A 19,682-nucleotide genomic window follows, 5' to 3' on the forward strand; every position below is an offset into this window, starting at 1 on the left:
AGGGGGAAAGTGCAGTGGGGTGGAGGGGAGGGAGGTGGGAGCTCAGACCCCACCCCAGGGACCCCTGGGGATCTTTTCCCTTTTCTCCCCCACTCCCAGCCCATGAGCTGGTTTCCTGGGAGGAGCCACCACTCCTGGGGGGTCTACTCTGGGGGGTAGCGTGCCCGGGGAGAGCGAGGGCTGCCCCCTCCCTTGGAGATTCTCTCTTGGGTTTTTCACGCCCGCCTAGAAGGGGAACTGCTTGAGCTGAGGACTCAGGAAAATAGAGGCCAGCTGGACAACGCGTGGCCTCCCCACCCAACGTGGGCTCACTCTCCTGTCCAACCACCCCAAGCCATTGGCTGGGTCGGGACACAGCCAGTCCACATGGAACCTTCATGTCGATTAGGAACAGGATCCCTTTCCTCAAGACATTTTAGCTCCATCTGCCAGAAAACTGTCCTAACAAATACACCAACGGGCCATGTTCTACGGCGTGAACCACGACCCCTGCACGCGGTGCCCTTGCACAGTGCACACCCTGCACGAACCTACACGGCAGTCTCGGCCGGGCTGGGATACGAAGCGCAGGCCCCCTGCTGCCCTGACCCCTGGTCTTCGGCCTAATGGAGCAGTGAGTGGGGTTATTTACGGTCTCAGCATGGGGTCCAAGGAGTCCCTCGGTGGAGCGGACTGAAGGCCAGGACAAGAGGAAGACGCAGGGTGGAGGTAGAGAGATGAAACAGAGGAGGTGAAGGCAGGGGAGTGGAAGGAGGCAGTGAGCGCCCAGATCACCATCCATGGTGGCTCCAGAGCAAACTTCATCTCTAACCCATCTGACGGGGCACTTGGCTGCCGGGTACTCGGGCCACGCCCACCCAGAGGAGTCCACGTCTTCGAAGATTTCATACATAGAAAACGAAAGGAAGCCGCTATAAGCAGAGGTGACCGGGGAGAAAGAAGTGACTGGGCCTGGGCGCCGTAGGAGGATTTCTCTCCAGTCTACGGTCCAACGCGTGGTCTCAGCCACAGGAGGACGAGGCACCCTGGCCTGCCTGGGGGTGCTCCCTTCAGAGCGGGCCAGGGGTCCTGGGACCGGGCAGGCCATCCATGCCTAGAGGGCCTCAGGGCCACGTGCAGGGTTTCAGGCCAGTCCACGGCGCTCAGGTGTGACCCGGGCCAGGAGCTGGGGAAGGGAAGCTCCTCTGGTCCCCGAACGGCGATCCCATGGGTCTCTCTTACACCTCTATGCCACATTCTCGGGGTCAGCGGAGGAAGACAGCAATGGAGTTCAGGTCCTTCGTGTCCTTCTCGAGCTCCCGGGCAAGGCGCTGGAGGCCAATGAGGGGACCCGCTGGTGGGTGGACAGGCGCGTGGGAGGGGGGGAAGCACCATTGGCCGTCCGAATCAGGCATCGAGACAGACGGACGAGGGGAACAATATTATCACTCCAAGGACCCCATGGGGGCGATACAGCAAATACCATATTAAATAACCCTGTAGGCCAAGCAGAGGGAGACAGGGGGTCAGAGACAACCTGGGGGCTCCGGCCCATACTCACACGCCTCCCTTGCCAGGGGCAGGGAGCCGAGGCTGACCAGCCATCCCTGGTTTCCAGCAGCGCTCAGGGCTGGGGGAGTTGAAGTTTAGACTTCCCGTTCTCTTAGGGCATGTAGGGACACAGCTGGGCTGGGGTCCCCAAAGACCCTCACCCACCTGCCCCATGAGAAAAGTCGGCCGAAGTTGGGCGGAGGGGATCCAGGCTTAGAGCTCAGATTTTTGTATGGGGAAATACCTCTCTGCAGCCCAAGCCACAGGCCAGGGCAGAAGAAACCCCAGGGGCCTGGACCTCGGGTTCCCCGCCTGGCCTCACCTGCCCGCACGCTCTTGCAGATGCCCCTAGGCTCCGAGGGTCTCCTTCAGTGCCTTCTTGTCATGCGTGTGCTTGAACTTCTGGTGCTTCCCCTTGGGGGGCCGGCGGACTCGCACCGTCCGAATGGTCACCCGAGTCTGGGGTGTCCTGGCTGCTCGACAGAAAGAAAGGCTTGTCAGCAGGTGGACAGCCTCTGGAGGGAGCCATCTTAGCAGATGAGGAAACTGAGGCAGAGAGACCGGGATTTGAACGTAGGAGTCTGCCTCTGGACTCCATGCTTTCAACCACTGGCCTACGAATCACAGCGCTTGTGAGCCTGGGTCAAGGTTAGCACTTAGGTCTCTTCCTCCTGAGCCCTTAGGTCGACATCCTGGAAGTGAAAGCTTTCTCCGCCAAGCTCAAGGCCCGTTTCTTCCTGGGGGCCTTCCCCAGCGATCCCAGCTCTTTGGGGCCGACACCGACCTCCCACCTCACAGACACAGCCCGCCCTGAAGCGGTCAGCCCATCTCTGCAAACAGACAATGTAAGGATACAGGCAGGTGTCAGATGCCCCTTGGGGGAGGACATCTAGACGGGCCATTAAAGGGCCCAGAGTCTGGGCTCCAAGGATGGGGTCATCGGCACAGGACGCGGGGCTGGGCAAAGCCTGAACAAGCGTGAGGTCGTCACGCAGCTCGCGAGTGACAGAGGAGAGTCTCGAGCCCGGGGGGTCTGACACCGGCCACCACACGGGCCACACCACCACACCGTAGCCAAGCCGCGGACAGCTGCCAGCGGTGCAGTCGCGTGGGGCCAAGTTGCTGAAACTGACATGACAAGACTTTAGGTCATCTACAGATTAGTCAGCGGAACAGGCCTTCCAAAATCTGGTTTGGAAAGTCGCAGGAAGCAAAGGCACGTAAAAGAACCACACTCCAAACACAAAGAAGAATATGAAGTTTCCCGAATAGGAACCACGCTACGTCTTTTGGCGATTCCGTGATACGTGATATTCCATGTTGTTCCGTGTTAATCGTAGCGATCATTTACAGCAGGTCAGTTTGAAGCTGGCAAATTATTAGTCTTCTCAGGGCGTCCGTGCCTTAGCTCGGCTCTCAGAACAGGACAAAGAGGCTAAGAGACAGCCCTGCCTTCAGGGGGCTTGTCAGATGTCTGTCCTCCAACAATAGTAAGTTACTGAAGATCAACACGTGATTTTTTTTGAATGCTCATCTAATCCTATTAACTAAAAAATTCTTGATCCTTACTGCAAACGTGCGAGGAAGAAAAGGCAGCAGGACAGTCTAAGGAACCCAGAACTAGACAAGACCTGGGTTCTGGGCTAGACTTTGTCACTGTGCCACCTTCGTTAAGTCCCTTACCCTCTCTGTGTTCCAGCAACCCCTTTAATAAGACTGAAAGACCGACTTAGAAGGTCATCTCTCTGGACTGTTCTGGCTCTCAAAGTTTTGAATTCTTTGACCAAAAGAAAATGATAAGGCAGGTAAGAGCGAGTGACTGGTGTCAGAGTGAGAGAAAAGCCCAGAACAGAACGTGAGGATACCTTGATCCAGCTCTCCCCCTGCCCGGGACTGGCTGTGTGACCTTGGGCAAGACCTCAGCCTCTCTGAGCCTCAGGCACCTCTTCTGCAAAATGTGGACCAGGTATTTGGATCAGATCATTTTTTTTGGTCCTTTTCGACTCAAGTCAAACTACGCCCCTGAAATTGTGAATTCACGAAATCGAAAGAGAGGAACACAGCTCCGGTTCCAAACATCCATCAGATGCCTGAACCCCATCTGTCACTTCACTGCTGCAGGATGGCCCTGTCTCTACCCACACATCTTCAACAACAGAAACTCCCTACCGCACAAGGCATGCAATTCCATCTTGGCCCCCTGACTGATCAACAGCTTTTGACATATAGAGTTCAAACCCCTCTCCAGGGGCTTTTCCCCCACTGGTCCTGATCCTCACTGAGGGCCATAAGGAATTAGTTTGACTTCTCACCCCCAGGACAAGTTGTCAAGTATCTGAAGATGATGTGCATGGAATCTTCTCTCATGTGCTCGTTCGACAAAGTAAGGGGCTGTGGTAGCAGGACAGGGATGGGGGCTGCCCTGGACAAGGTAGTCAGGGTAGACCTCTAGGAGGAGGTGACTTCTGAGCTGAGACCCAAACGAAGAGGCTTGTGAAGAGTTGACAGAAGTGAGTTTCGGAGGGAAAGTGGCACGTGCAAAGGCCCTGAGGCGGAAACACATCTGGCCACGCAAAGAGGTCAGGTTGGCTGGGGTGGCATAAGTGAGGGGGAATGGTTGGCAACAAGGCTGGAAGGCCAACCGGGGGCTAACATCCTCACGTAAAGCTTCGGATGAATTTAAGCAGGGGTATGCCTGCTCCAACTCCCCCCCCCACCGGCAGCGGCCACAGGAGAAGCGAGCTGCCCGGCTGAGCCGTTCGGAGGCAGACCCCGGACCAGCGCTTACCTCGCTGCTCTTGGGAGCTCCCCGGGCTTCGGGTCACGGGTCGTGCAGCCACCACCGTCTCACACTTGCACGCCAGGTGGTCCTCCAGGGTCACCGTGGCCTTCTTAAAGACTGGCCTCTTCCGCACAATCTCGATTTTTCTCACCTGGAGGACAGAACCATCAAAGTGCCTCTGGGAGACACTACGTGGGCAGGGGCCGAGGGAGCCCGCCTGCCTGCTCTTCCCTCCCCAGTGTCCCCCCGCAGGGATCTTTCCTCGAAAGCGGGGCGTGGAGAGAGGCAGGGCCGACACTCTGGCCCAAACAATAGCAGGACCTTGCCCTCTACCCTTCTTGTAGCTTTTCCATCAAAACAAGCCCTCCCGACCTGGCCTCCAGCTTTGGCTGCAGCCCCCTTGGAGCTCCCAGAGAGGGAGAAAGGCATTTCCGGGTTGAGCGTAGGGCCTGCGGTGTCCCCATTCCCGGAGCGCCAGCCAAGGTCAGGGGCTATGGCAGAGGCGGGAGATGGTTGTCTGGAAGGAAGTGGGGGGGAGGCTTTATCCAGGAGGGAGGCGGGCAGGGGGAGGTCAGCTGTCAGGTGTCCATCCATAGAGCTGGAAGCAGTGGGGACAGGAGATACCGTGACAGTGGGTGGTGTGGTAGAGAGTGACACTTGTGATCCTGGGCACGGGGCCCAGGCCTGGGATGGATGGTGGGCAGGGGGAAAGGCCACAGCTGACCTCAGGGAGGGGAGTATGGTGACGCAGGTGGAGCCTTTGGCAAGAGTGGGGCTCGCCAGCCGGTGCCGAGCCCTGGAGGTGCAGCTCGGCCCAGCCCGAGTCGGTGTGCAGGCGAGGCAGACCCGAAGGGCACAGAAACCTCTCCGCGTGAATCAGAAGACCGCCGAGGCTTCTCTGGCCCTGCCTTGCCCAGCGTGAGACCCGGAGCTCCCCCGGGTAGCCTCTACGCTAGAATTTGCCTTGAGTCAGAGTGCACACCCGATCTTTCTAGAAAGGAGGCAGGGTTCAGCATTCTGACTCTGCTAGGGGCTGCCCCAGCTCTTGCAACGTCTGCTGCCCGGAGGGCCTCTGCCCCCCTGCTCGTGAAGGACACGGCAAGGAGCCTCAACAGGTCTGGAGGAAAACTGAGCAGCCCAGAACATTCTGAGTGCCCAACAAATGCTTGTAGACCTGTCTCTTCCGGGGACCTCTTGGGATTTCATCCTTGCAAAAGAGGCAACACCCTTCACTAAATGTCCCACGCCTGGCCCTGCCTGGGGGTCCGCCTGTGGCTTTTGGTTACAGTGGCCTGGGTGGCCTCGAGGACTCACAGGTGGCCTCAGAGCACCTGCCCAGAGAGCGGCCTGCAGGTGGCCCTCTCTGGATGGAGCCTGGGGGCCCGCCAGGAATGCCTCTCCGCCCCTACGGAGCGAGCGACGAGCCCCCGAGGGCAGCCCCCGCCCACGGCCCGGGCGGCGAGTGGGCTGCGCAGGGGTGGGGGTGGGGGTAGGGTGGGAGTGGGGTGCGGGCCCCCCGCGCACCTGGACAAGCCGCAGCTGCACCTGGGTGGGACGGCACTGCACGTTGCGGTTGTTACAGCAGCCAGAGCAGCGCTGCACCTCCACGCAGGGCGGCCACACCAGGAAGTTGGCGTTGGTGCGGTCTATGAGGCGCCGGGACACCTCGAACACCTCCGTGCGTGTCTTGCACTCGGCGATCATGGCTGGCTCGGCGACCGTCGGGGAACCTGAAGGGAGAGGGGGCCTCCGTCAGGAAGGTGGGCCTGCCCAGAGCCCCCACCCGGCGGCCAAGCCCAGCGGGGGCACTGCTGTCCCCCAGAAATGGCAGGCTAGGGGCGCCTGGGGGGCTCAGTCGGTTAGGTGTCCGACTTCGGCTCGGGTCACGAACTCACAGCTCTTGAGTTCGAGCCCCGCGTCGGGCTCTGTGCTGACGGCTCGGAGCCTGGAGCCTGTTTCAGATGCTGTGTCTCCCTCTCTCTCTGCCCCTCCCCTGCTCACCCTCTGTCTCTCAAAAATAAAACATTAAGAAAATAAAAAAAAAAAAAAGGGGGGGTGGGCTGATCCCCACTGCCTTCAGCCCCAGGGACAGTTTTCGTGTCCTGGCTATTATCAGCCGTGGGACTTGGACAGGCTGCTGATGGGCCCTCAGCCTCAGTTTCGCCATGAGATCTACACCCCAAGAACCGCCTTAAGGATCCAGTGAGATCATTCAGAGAGTAGAAGAGCTCCTACACTTCCATGACCATACATTGATAATTGTATTTCTAATTAGCTCATTAGTCCTCTACATTATCTCATTAATACTAACAACCAAGCTTACGCATACAAGCACAATGGATGCTCAAGAAGTAGAAACCATCTGAACTATCCTGCCTGCTACCGGCCTGTCGTAAATGTCGGCGTCCTTCCACCAGCCCTCGGTTTCATTCGGCTATTTCACAGGTTTATGGGCTTGCCCGACTCCTGGATCCTACTCACTTATTATTTTGTAACCGCTCTTATGTTGCCATTTGACAGTGTAATATATTCTTAAATCCTTGCTTCTTTCAACGCCTGTTCCCTCATCTACGTGTGACACGGGATGACAGAGCCTATACTGCACCTGCGGATCTAAGGGCTAACGTGAGTGGCCTAGAGCAAGCGTCCAGTCGACGCCGGGGCTCTGTCTTCGTTTTCATATAGAGACGCTGCCCAAATTCACAGACGGAGGAGTGGAACTCAGGCCACCGACTCTTATCTGGAGGTCCCCGAGCCACTGTCTACAGTGTTGTGGGGACTTCAGGTGGGCAGAGAGGAGGAAGGGCTTAGAGCACGCACTGGCCTCCCCAGGGAAGGCTCCCACGGGACCCGGGCGGGTCCCAAGCTTTGCCTGCTGACCCAGGAGGCAGCCCTAAGCCGCGGAAGGGACACGCAGCCCGCCAGGATGGCACCGGGTCCACATGAGAAGAGTAGCTGGGATCCCAGTCCTAATTGTTGCTAGCTGTGCGACTTCGGCCACGTCTACCCCTCTCTGGGCCGCAGTTTCCAACTCGACAAGATGGGGTTAATGATATCTGTCTCTCGGGTTGAAGAAATGCGTTTAAAACCACTATATTGGGGCACCTGGGTGGCTCAGTCGGTTGAGTGTCCGACTTCGGCTCAGGTCATGGTCTCACAGTCTGTGAGTTCAAGCCCCGCATCGGGCTCTGTGCTGATGGCTCAGAGCCTGGAGCCTGCTTCCGATTCTGTGTCTCCCCCCCTCTCTGCCCCTCCCCCGTTCATGCTCTGTCTCTCTCTGTCTCAAAAATAAATAAAAAACATTAAAAAAAAAAAACAACACTATATTTAGGAAACCGTGTGTGTTGGGGGACGGGGCGTGAGGACTCAACTCCTCGATATAGTGTCCTGAAGGACAGTTGTACTCTCTTACAGTTTAAGTCAGTCCTAAGTGCCGGACGAACGGGCGGCCCAGAGCCGTGGGCGGGCCGCCCGCCCCACGTCTCCTTCTCTGGCTCCCACTGTTGAGAAACCACCATTCTTACCTGCAGCCTCACCTAGGCTCCTTCTCCCTCGGGATAAGCTCTCCAGCTCGCCTCCAGAATGGGATCGAGTCGAATTCAGGTCCAACTCGGCTCTGTCTTCATCTGCAAGGCAAGGCAAGGCACAGTCGGAATGCACCCTGATAAGCGCTGGCCGGTCCGTTGGTGGGGTGGGGGCTCCCCTGGGGGCTCCGGGGTAGGCAGGAAGGTGGCCCCTTACCCGTCACTGGTACCCAACTCAAGACAACAGACTCCCTTTCCAGCTCCCTGTAAACCCGAGGGTCCTGGCTCTGGAAAGGGGCTCTCCAGGAACCCCGGGGTGGCCGTGGGGCTCAGGAGGGGGGTGAGGCCCTGACTGCATCCCTGGTGGGCCTTCAGCCCCACTCTGGGCTCTTCGGCCACATTTTTGGACAGAACCCATGTCAGTGGAGTTAAAAATAGCCCTTCCCTTTCGCTACTGTAAAAGAACCCTCCTCAGCCTCCAGGGCAGGGCAAGGACCCAGAGCTCGGAAGGCCAGTTTCCAATGCCCCTCCGCCCAGCGTTCCCATAGGAAGTGCTGAATGGAGAAATTCCCAGAATCCCCGGGGGGACCAGCTTGCCCTGGACACAGCCCCTCTGGAGCCCCGGACAATGGCCCAGCTGAGCGGGAGAGAGGGAGGAGGGAGAGGAGCAGGGGTGAGGGCTGAAGGCAGAGAGGGGTGGGGAGCCAGCCTGCTGGGATGTGGGTGCCTGTACCCCGTGCCCTTCCCAGCCTGGGTTTTGCTCCAGCTCCCAGTGTCTCGCTCACTGTGTTTGCCTCTCCCCTCTAACCTTTGGCCCCGGGTCCGCCCTACGGTCTGTTTATTCCTCAGGTGACAGTCTGAGGGGTCAGCCCTACGGTCCGTTTATTCCTCAGGGGACAGTCTACAAACTACAGCCTGGGGCGCCCTCCTCTCGGTGTCATAGCTGCTCCCTCTCTCTAGAGGCAGCCAACACCACTGTGGGAGGTGAGGGCCAGACAGGAGGACTTTGAGCTCAACACCGAATCCTGGGCAGACCCTTCTAGCTCTCTGACGGCTGAAGAGTCAGCACAGAAACCGAGGGGTGTCAGGGACAAGCTCCCGCCCCCTTCACGCAGCCCCTGGTCGCTCCTGCTGTCTCCCCTTCCTCCCGGCCCGCCAACGCCAATGCCAAGGCTCGTGTGCCCTTCCGTGTGGGCTCCCGGGGGTTCCTGTCTGGAGGAGACCCTCCTACAAATCCTACAACCGGTGCATTTCCATCCGGCCTACTGCTCCCGCGCGTCAGCGCGTCTGTCTGTCCCTCTCGCTCCCTTCCTTTCTCCCTTCCATCTCTGGAATGTCCCTGGTGGAGAGGAGATGGGGGGAAAGATGTGCTTTGTGGCAAGGTTAAGTTGATTAGGAAAAAATAGCCACATGGTTGCCTCGAAACAGGCCCGCTATTGAAAACCTCCGTCTCCAATCCCGACCCCCACCCGGGGTGTGCAGGGGCTGAACGAGGGTGGGGGCCAAGGGCCTTGGAAAGAAACCGCAGAAAGGCTAAATTTGGAAGTTGCCCCATTGTGTTGGCCAGGGCTGGCCAGTCGGGCATGGGGTGGGGGATGTGGGAGACGTCGGGTGGGGGGCCGAGTGAACAATAGGTGGGCCCAGCTGGGGCCCCCTCCCGCCTGCCTCGCCAGCCCCCGGCACAGGCGGGTTTGAAAGGGCCCGGGAATGCTTTTGAGAGGGAGCCAGGGGCCCAACGGGGAGAGGAAACAAAGACAGGAAATGCTGTCCCCCGTAGATAGGAGTCTGGGCAAGGATTACAAAGTGACAAAGAGACAAAACCCTAGAGGGAAGGAGAGCTGGGGGTGCAGGGGGGGCGCTGACCGGGGCTCCAGGGAACAGGCCAGAGGTTAGAATAGAATGGAATTTGCTCTGAAGACAGCGTTTATAAATACATTCCTGACCCAGCCCGCCAGCCCGGCCACGTGTGTGCCACCAAGCACGTGCCCATTCGCTGAGGGCACTCTCGGGCGAGGGCAGGGTTGCCCGCTGGTCTGGGCCAGGTGTCCCCAGGAGACCTTACAGACCGGGCCCCCGGCCAGAGGGGCAGGGAGATGGCTCCTTCGGCACCACCCTTCCTGGCCGAGGCCACACCTGGATACACATTCGGCGTGTGCCCCAGGCACCTTCTCCCTGCCCCCCTCCTCCTGGCACCCGACCCTGTGCGCCAAGCCAAGGCAGAGCCACATGTGGGTGCTTCTCCCGCCACGCCCCACGTCCCGAGTACCAACCCATCCACCTACTCAGCCCTGCCCTGGACAGGTGTGGCCACGCCCTCCCTGGGCTGCCACAGGCCTCTAGGTACCTGGAAGTCAAGGAAGACAGGACACCCCATGCCCTGCCCCTCGCGGCTCCCCAGGATTCAGTGGGGGCCCAGAGCACCGAACAAGGATTCAATTTACCTACGGAGTCTCCGTGTAGCAGGCGCTGGAGGTCATCGAAGGAGCGGATTGAGTGGTCACTCAGCATCTTGTAGAGTTCCTCGGGAATGGGGTCCCCCTGCCAGGAAGACACCATGGGGCCAAGTGAGCCAGGAGTGAGGGCTTTCCAGCCACGGCCCTCTTGCCCGCCACACACACACACACACACACACACACACACACACACACGCACCCTCCTATGGAAAACTCCCACAAGGCCTCTCGGCCCTGGGCAGGCAGACGGCCAGGATGGGGGCGCGGGCAGGGGGCGGATTCCAAGCCTGACACCCGGAAGCACAAAGGTCTAGGGGCCGGGACCTGCTGAAGCCTCTAAGAGCCAGGTCAGAAGCTCACCCCACACCCCCAGACACGAAGCCCAGCTTGCTCTGACTTAGATCGGACTACGTACACATCTGTCTCCCGCATCACAACCCCTGGAGACTCTTTGCCTCCACACGTGACAGCCAATGACAGCCAGCATTTGTCGGACGAGATCTAATTTACCCCCGTTTTACAGATGAGAAAACAGAGTCGTAGCAGCCAATCAGCAGCAGAACCTGCATTCAAACCCAAGGCTTTCTGACGGAGGGACCTGTAACTCCAGCCTCCTGGGTCCGTGAGGTATTTCCAAATGCTTGCAGAGTTGGACAGTCTCAGGAGGCCACAGGTACTAATATCTCTATTTAGTCTCTTGCTCACAAGAGGAGAGGAGGGAATCCTCAGTTAGAGACGGGAAACCTGAAAGCTAACCCATGCCCCATGCCCAACGAAACCCTATTTTTAGAGCCCCTCTGGCCTGTTACCAAAAACACTTGAAACTTAATAAGTGCTTTAACAGGCCCCACTCGGAGCCGGGCTTCCTCCAGGGAAACCACAGGCCCCACAACAACATGAGAGCAGCCTGATAGGAAGGTCACGGCCACGTCCCTCATGGCCCACGAGGGGCTGAGGGAGACCTGAGGGGCTGGGCGGCAGGACTTGAGAAGGAGTGCACAATCTGGACACCCAGTGCCTTGGGGCAAGGGAGGTATATGAATGAGACGCTGCTTTGTGTACAAACCCACACCCGGGGAGAAACACACACACACACACACACACACACACACACACACGTGCACACACAGACACAGGAAGGCATGGTCTTGTAGAAGGAGCCCTGGAGGGGGCGCCGGCAGACTTGACTTACTGAGGTTCAACAACTCTGTGCCTCAGTTTCCCTGGATAAGGAAGCGGGAGCTTCTGCACTAGTCAGTTCTTGGAACGTTCCAAGGACTGGAGTCCTCACTGGCTTTGCACAGGCCAAGTCCCTGCCCGACAGGGGGGAGGAGGTCATCTACCCCATGGCCAGTCCCCGGGGGCTCTCCCCACAAGCTCTGTTAGGAGCTTTGTGATGGATCAGTTTCTGGCTCCCCCAAAGCTCTGTTTCCTCAACAGTTAGCATGATGTCTGGGAACAGCTCGGCCAGGGGTTCTGCCATGCCCATCCAGCTCTGGCCACCCAAGTCGGCCTTGGAGCCACAAGACGCAGGGTGGAGTGTGGATATGACTGCTTCTAAAACGAATTCCTTGACGGGGCACCTGGCGGCTCAGTCCGTTGAGCTTCCGACTTCAGCTCAGGTCATGATCTCACGGTTCGTGGGTTCGAGCCCCGCGTCAGGTCCTGTGCTGACAGCTCAGAGCCTGGAGGCTGCTTCCAATTCCGTGTCTCCCTCTCTCTCCGCCCCTCCCCCGCTCACGATCTGCCTCTCTCTCTCTCTCAAAAATGAATACATGTTAAAAGAAGATTTTTAAAATGAATTCCTTGAAAGCCCTGAGCTCAGCTTTTTCATGTGAGTGTGGCACTTATAATCCTGCCTGGCGTCTAGGGCTGTTGGGAGGTTCAAAGAGAAGAAAGGTTGGGGGCCTCGAGTAAGCTTGGCCGGGAGCTGGGGTCTTTCCTTCAGGGCCCGCGACTATGAAGCTGGGGCTGCATAAATGAGGGGGGAAAGGGACATCTTACATGCCTTCCCTACCTCCGCCACGCTCTGCCTCCTCCGACTCCCAGAGAGAGACCCTGGGTGTCTCCAAATGTGGACACAGCCCCCTCCCCACAGTACGGAAGGCAGGTGGCCGGTCCCCACTTAAGAGGGAGGCAGACTACGTCCCCTGAGGGGATTATCAAATGCAGAGAGCTAGATGCTACCCTTGTACCCTACTAACTGCCCCATGACCTCAGGATGGTCACTGCCCCTCTCTGGTCCTGGCTCTCGTCTGCGAACCAAGGGGTTGAAGACATTTGACTCCGTCCTAATTCTGCCTGGGGTGGCAGGAAAAGCAGCAGAGGAAAGCTGAGGGTGGGGGTGCCCAGCCAGGTCTCCAAGCTGTCTGTGCAGTAACGATGCAATTAACCCCCCAGGAGGGGGGCCCAAGCACCCCAAGTGCCATGCCGCATTCCTGCCAAGAACTCCTTGTCCACTGGAGAGCATGCACGAAGGACTCTCTCCTCCTCCCTGGGGTTCTCTCCTGTATGATTCTCCCACCTCCTCCCCCAGGAAGACCGCCTGGGATATTTGCCCCCACCCCCTAAGCAAACTGCCTCCTAAAGAAAGAGTCCACTTTATTCTAAGCAGAGAGGCCATCCCTGCACCTGTTTCCAGTAATCTGGCCACTAGATGCCCAGAACTCGCTAAGGGCCCCCTGGATTTGAGAATAATAACACAGATTTTATGAAGTGCTGACATGAGCCAGGCACTGAGAGGAAATGCTGTGCTAACCACCAATGCCAAGCGGCTGGCCCTGTTGTGATCCCCATCTTCCAGATGAGGAAGCTAAAGGCTTAGAGAAATGCAGTCAGGGGCTACAGGTCTATACGCAATAGCAGAGCCGCGCCCCTCCCTCCTCCAGCCCACCACGGAGCTTTCTGGCATCAGATGTCGCAGAGCAGCGGTTGGTTCTCAACCAGGGGCTAGAGGGTCCTCAGGAGACGCTGGCCGTGGCTGAGGCACTTTCGGTGGTCACCCCTAGAGGGGCACCACTGGCCTCTGGCAGGTGGTGGCCAGGGATGTTGCTGAACATCCTACGACGCACAGGACGGCCTTCCGCAAGAAAGAATTATCTGGCCCGAGATGTCAACAACTCTGTAGTACAGGAAAGAGCAGGGACTTCAGCTGCCCAGGAGACCTGGCCTCTTGGCATTAAGCCTTTTAACAACCTGAAACCTGATAAAGCTTCTGTAGCTTTTAAATGGGGCTAAAATAAGACGCGACTGGTGTCACCGAGAGGCGGAGTCGCACCTAGCCGAGCAGCCAGCAAATAACGGGTACTTAATGAAATGTCGCTGTGGCCAATTCCGTCCTTCAGTGCGGCTCCTGTGAGGGCAGCAGCGAGCAGCCCACACACGCCCAGGGCCAGCAATGCAGGGCATTTTTGAGGATGACAATTGGTGGGTGGAGAGCCGCCCTGCCAGGGGCGAAGCATATGGCTTCGCATTATCCCCTGTGCTGGGCCCACAGGAAATGGCCCCCAGGCCCCCACTGGCACTGCCTGGGGCCTCGTGAGCTGGCGGGTCCCTTCTGGGGCCGGGGGTGGGGAAATTCAGCCTGTGGTCAGCTCCAGGATGAGACGCCCTGGGGGAGACTCGCAGGGGCACCTGCTTGGGGTCAGAGGCTCTGCTCGGCGGGGGAGGGCGAGCCACCGGGAGCCCCGTTTTCCTGGGCACAGGTTCTAAAAGCCTGTTTAGGCGGGCAGGGAGGGAAAAGAGGCATGGCATACGGATGAGGCTGCCCAGATCCCAGGCCTGGGGTTCCTGACAGGGCAAGGGCGTGGTGAGAAGCCACTGGGGCACAGCCAAGGCAAAGAGCCTCCTCCCCGCCCCACCCCACCCCCAACACCAGCTGCAGGAGGGCACGAGCTAGCGTGAGGCCAGGTGACTTACCTGCTCCCAACCAGGCTGGCAGATCAAAGGGGCTTGGACCCCACCCTCCCCCAGGGCCGCAGCTGCACACACAGAGACGCAGGCTGCGCTCCACTCCGCTGAGGGAGAGGACACTGGCACAGCCCAAGCAACCAGGGGCGTTGTCTGGGTCTGGCGCAGAGAGAAGCCGACAAGGCCTCGGAGCGCCCGCCTGCCTGACAGTCTCGGGCCTGATTTAGATTCCATGCCAAAGCCAAGCCCTTTGAAGAAGCCTTTTCTGGGCAGACCACAGAAGCCATTTAGAACCAGACTTCCCCACCTAGCATTTCCTTTCTCTATTGCTCCTGGGACCCTCCCACCCCTCCTGAAGGTCAGCCCGGCCCCACACTGGAGCAGAAAAACTGTCAGGGCTTCCAGAAGGGCCAGGGCAGCAATTACAACCCCTGGAGCCCGTGGCAGCCACTGCCTCTGGGGCAGGAATCTGCGATTTCCAGAGACGCTAGTTAATTCTGCTGCTCCTGGGGAACCAGGAACGAAACCAACCTTCGCGTGTTTGGGGGCGCCCGAAACCGAGGCCCAGCTCAAGATACACGGGATCTCTGCAGTCTGATTTTCCTTCTGTTTCTTCCTCTGGCCTATCCAATCTTGGCAGTCCAAGTCCCAAGAAGAGAAAAGAAAGACAAGCCTCTCTCTCAAGATTTGGGGGGGGGGGGGGCGCTCCAATGAGGATGCCTGCGGGAGGGCAGAGTAGCCGGTGCTGCCCTGGGGGCCAGGACTCAATGAGGGCATGTTTATAAAGCACTTAGCAAGTGCTAAACACACGTCTGGTCCTTCCTCCTCACCGCTCCCCCACTCCCCCCCACCCACTGTCCTTCCCACAAATATTTATAGATTATCCACCTTGGACCAGGCACCGTTCCAGGAATGGGAGACAGTAGTGACTGAGACAAACCCTCTAGTGGAGTTTAGACTAGTGAGGAAAACAGATAATAACTGACTCAACCAGAAAATGAAATAGCTGTCCTAGAAAGGGCATGGGGGGGGGGGGAGGAGTGGGGGGCAATGGGCAAGTGAGAGAAGACTGAGAAGGATCTAGGAAGCCCCCGGCAAACACGTTTTTACCACTCTCGCCCCTCCCCGCATCAACCTCCCCCCCATACAAGCACCCCATTCGAGGGTCTGCACCAGAGCCTGGAAATTCAGCTTGGTCCTAAACCCGCAGACGCTTCTAGGGCTGGGAGATGCCAGCAAGTCGGTCTCCGGGCACCTAAGGCCATTAGCAAACCAGGAAGGAGCTGGGTGGTAAAGGGCTGCCAGGCCCCTTCCCTCCTTCCGGGCAGAAGGGTGCTAAGGCATCACATGACAGCGGAGTGAGCCGCCCGGAAGCCAGATCAGCTGATGGGAGATGGGACCTCCTAGGCCTCCACAGACCCTCTGCCAGGCCCTGCATCAGAGCGCCCACCCCTCCTCCCCAGCTGCCCAGGCCTCTACCTGAGGCTCAGGCCCCGGACAAGGCCAGCCCCAAGGCCACCTCCACCAGCAAGCTCTCTCGGAGCCTCCCGTCCCCGACTGGCCCTCAAGTGGATGGGTTTTCCCTTTAGGGCTCCTCCCCCAGAGCCTCCTGAGGCCGACCGGGGCTCAGCAGGAACGTGCTTCGGAAACTGCAAAGCACCACACAATTGTGGGTTCCCGAGGGAGCGCGTGTCCCAGGACGCTGGGAGTCAAGTGAGGAGAAAGGCACCAGCTTCCGTGCCATAGGGTCCCCCCAAACACACCCACCCACGGAGTTGGGGAAAAGGAGGAGGAAGTGCCGAAAGAAGCTGGAAATGGCGAGGGCAGGCCCCGGGAAAGCCTTATCCAGCTGTCACCAGGCTTCTCTAGAGCCCGCGGGGATCAGCAAAGACACAACAGCTAGGGGGGAGCCCCCTCGGCGGCTCAGGGTCCTCCAGTCTTGGAGGTTCAAAGAAGGGCTTATTTGAAGAGAGAAATGTTCCAGACATCAGAGCGCCCCCCCCCCCCCCGTTGCGTCAACACCATTTTCTGCCACCTGGGGGGTGGTTAAAAAAAAAAAAAAAATCCGCCGAGGGATAATGCTTGAGGGGCGTCAAGCTGACCCGAGCAGGCAAAAAACAGTGGGTGCTATGGAGCCAGGACCTGCTGGGAGGGTCCCTGTTTCCCCTCCCTGTTAGTGCCCAGCAAGGAAATGGGGTCACCACCGAGGTGATGAGGTTCCAGGGCCCACGGTAGGCCCACCTGTTGCACGGGGGGTGGGAACCTGCTGCTGGGCGTCTAGGGGCCTTGCGTGCCCGTGTGCGTGCGTGGGTGGGCGCGCACGTGTGTTCAGGCCGCGTGTTCGGGGGCCGTGCGTACGTGTGTGTGCGGTGCGCGCGCGTGTGCCCCGCGTGTGCACGGGCGTGGCGGCGGCGGCGGGCGCGCGACCCGGCCGCGGTAGTGCGTGCCCGTCGCTCTGCGCGCCCGCCCGCCCGCCGGAGCGCAGCATCGCCTCCGGCCAAGAGTGTGCATGCGTGGGGTGAGTGAGCGAGTCCGGGGGCCGGGCGGGGTGGGCTGCGGAGAGCAGCGGCGGGGGCGCCGCCGTTCCCAGGACGCCCTGGCACCGGGCCCAGCCCCCCAGGCCCCGCGGCGAGGCGAGGCGGCAGCTGGGGCCGGCCGGCGCCCCCCTCCCCAACAGCTGGCCGCGGCCCGGGGGGCTGCGGAGAGGAGGGGAGGGGGCGTCGGGAGGGGCCTGCAAGCTGCCGGGCCGAGAGCCCCGCGGCCTCCCTCCCGGGTGCGGACCGCGGGGGGTTGGCCGCGGAAGGGCGGGGCCCCAGGGCGGGCGGCCGGCGGCCCTCGAGGAGCCCCGAGAACAAAAGGAGACGGCGACGGCTCCTCTGTGGTCAAAACAACCTGCGCTGGCGGCGGCCCAAGGTCTGGCCGCGGCCTCGGAGCCCTTCACCTTAACCCCTTCGCCGCCGCCGCCTCCTTCCTGCGCCTCGCTGGACGCCCGGCGGGGTGGGGGGGGGGGGGCGGCCCTCCTCGCGAGCGGGCGAGGTGCGGGCTCCCGGCCGCGCGGAGGCGGGACGGGACCCAGGCACGCCGCGCTCCCGGCCGCACTCTCCTCCCCTCCACCTCGCGCTTCCTCCCTGCCCCGCCCCCTTTCCCACCTGGATTCCGGGTGGACTTGCCAACTCACTGCTACGTGAGGCTGGGAGGGGTGGGGGGGGTGGGGGTTACAGATCCGACCTAATAGCTCCCGCAGACGTTTTTACACCCCACCTGCCTTGCGGCTACGCTTTCACAGGCGCGCTCCGCACCCTGCAAGCGGGGGAGAGAGGCGCTTGCCCTCGCAGGGCGCGGGCGCAGGTTTGGCGGGGCCTGGGGCACACACCCGCCCCGAGGGCTGGATTCCTTAAAAGCCTCTACTCCTCCCCCAGTTCCCGAGTGCCCGAAACCTCTGTCTCTCGGCACCCCCCGCGCCCAAGGCGCCAGCTGCTGCTGGACTCCGCTCCGGGGCGGGCAAGCCCTGCGCTGGCCCGAGGGCGCCCGTCCCGACCGGGAGCCGGAGCCAGGGTGGGGAGACAACCGCCCGCGCAAGGTTGGCGTGGCTGCCACCGGTGCGCGAGCTCGCACCTCCCGTGCAAGCCGGGTCCTGGACGGAACCTAGGCTGGAACCGAAGTGGGCTCGGGAGAACGCGCTGGCCTCTGCACCCTCGGCACCACCCCCACTCTCTCTCCCTTCAGGTTCCTGAGGGGTGGGGGACAGGACCACACACACGCTCCCCCGACGCTAAAAGGGCCGGAGATCTGGGATCGCCCATGGGAAAGCAAGCCACCCCCGCCCCCTCCCCTCAGAGCCTGGCACCTCCCGCACCTCGCGTCCCAGCCCTCGGAGGTCACCTAGCGCCCGGCGCTAGGCCCGTGGGCTGCAAGGGTCCAAAGTTCACTGCAGGGAGAGGAGGGGGCGGCCAGGGGGTGAGGGTGGGCGTAATGAATGAAGCGAACCAGCCCCAGCCGCCGTCGCAACTCACCTCGGCGCTGACCAGACGCAGGTAGCAGCAGAGAGACAGGAAGAGCGCCCAGCAGCGATTCATGCCGACTCCGGGCCCGGCCCCGCGGGGCCCCGGACGCGTGGACCGAGCGCGCCGCCCCCGCGGCCAGGGTGGGGGGCGGGGGCTGGGGAAGGAGGTGGGCTCGGCTCGGGTCTGCGGCGATCAGGCGCTCAGGCCGCTGCAGCCGCCGCCGCGGCTCACCCGCATGGCCCCCGGGCGCCGCCGCCCCCGGCCCCGGCTCCGTCGTTGGGGGGCTGGGGAGGGCCTGGGCGCGGGACCAGGGTCCGCGGCCGCTACCTGGGCGGATCCCGAGCCCGAGCGAGCATCCACGGCCGGGGGTCTGCGTCGCGAACCAGCCGAGGCGTCTAGCCGTGTGGGGGCGCCCAGGGGACTCCAACCTCCAAGAGGAAAAAGAACACGGCAGCCGATGGTTCGTCTTCACTCGCCGGCTATAGGCGTTTTCCTCTGCCCGCTGGCTTAGCTTTTTTGCAACATTTTCTAGAAAGGCCCCCGAAGTCGGAAAGTGCAGAGCCGGGCACCTCAAGGCCAAAGTCTCCCCCAAAAAACTTTTTCCAAAGTTGGCTCTGCAGCGGCGGCCCGAGTACCCGGGCAGGGAGAGGTGCAAACTCCCGCCCGGGCCGGGTGGGGGGGGCCGGAGCGTGTGCGCCTTGGCGCGGGGCCCGGGCGGCGGGCACGGCTGCTCCGCGCTCGCGGCGTGCCCGCTGCGCGCAGTGCCGGGCGCGGCAGACAGGTGGACGCGGCGCGAGTCCGTCGGTCCGTCTGTCTGCGCGCTCGCCGCTCTGGGCGTCCTCTGCGGGCTGTGAGCTGCGGCTGCTCCGGCTTCTCTTTGCAGCGAGGCTGGAGGGTGGGCCTTTTTTTCCCCCCCTTTTTGAGCGTGTGTGTATGCGTGTGTGCGCAAAATATCGCAATCTCGGAAATGAAAGATGGGCGCTGGCGGCCAGAGGGGAGCCCTCGGGGAGGCAGCGGGGGAGGCTGCGGGCGCGCGGGGAGACAGGCGGGCTGCTCCCGGCGGCAGGAGGAGAAGTTGCCACCCTTTCAGCTGTTCCGGCCTTTATAAAGGAGAAGGGAGAGTGCTAGAGGTGGGTGGAGACTGCCTTTCCTCTTCTGGCCGAGAGTCAGCACCGGGAAGAGGGGGGGGAGCTGCGGGAGGGCCTGAGGCGGGGGCGGGGCGCTCAGGGGTCTCTGAGAGCGCCGCAGCCCCTCCGGCCGGGAGCCCGGCCCTGGCGAAGGGAGAACTAGGGGCGACTGAGCGCCCCGCCCCTTAGCACAGTGACCGTGGCCTGATTTCTAGCCCACGTGGTTGGGGAGTCGTCTGCAGGGCCGCCGCCAGGACTCCAGACCCGCAGCCCCAAGGACGGCATTTGCATCCCGGCACGGGCATAGGGGGCGAAGCACTCCGGCTCTGCAGCTCGGTTCGCATCCCGCCCTG

The 19,682-nt window shown here is 61.0% G+C and overlaps 1 protein-coding gene across 6 annotated transcripts; it reads right to left on the bottom strand.

The window, feature by feature from the left end:
- Positions 1-1,111: 1,111 nt before the first annotated feature.
- On the bottom strand, positions 1,112-19,254 carry PDGFB (platelet derived growth factor subunit B). 6 transcript variants are annotated; one of them, XM_027070706.2, is made up of 7 exons: positions 18,212-19,254; positions 10,278-10,374; positions 7,849-7,938; positions 5,837-6,042; positions 4,319-4,463; positions 1,853-2,003; positions 1,112-1,476 (listed from the first exon to the last, which is right to left on the bottom strand). In XM_027070706.2, the coding sequence occupies exons 1-6, from the start codon at positions 18,272-18,274 to the stop codon at positions 1,879-1,881; spliced, it is 726 nt and encodes a 241-aa protein (XP_026926507.1). In that variant the 5' UTR covers positions 18,275-19,254; the 3' UTR covers positions 1,112-1,476; positions 1,853-1,878. The 6 variants fall into 6 exon arrangements, with proteins under 6 accessions (XP_026926507.1, XP_026926505.1, XP_053082793.1 ...); XM_027070704.2 differs by having other exon boundaries at positions 7,837-7,938; XM_053226818.1 differs by lacking the exon at positions 18,212-19,254 and adding an exon at positions 14,730-15,957.
- Positions 19,255-19,682: the final 428 nt, after the last annotated feature.

Source organism: Acinonyx jubatus, chromosome B4, assembly GCF_027475565.1.
Source record: "Acinonyx jubatus isolate Ajub_Pintada_27869175 chromosome B4, VMU_Ajub_asm_v1.0, whole genome shotgun sequence".
In the NCBI taxonomy this organism is placed as follows: Eukaryota; Metazoa; Chordata; class Mammalia; order Carnivora; family Felidae; genus Acinonyx; species Acinonyx jubatus.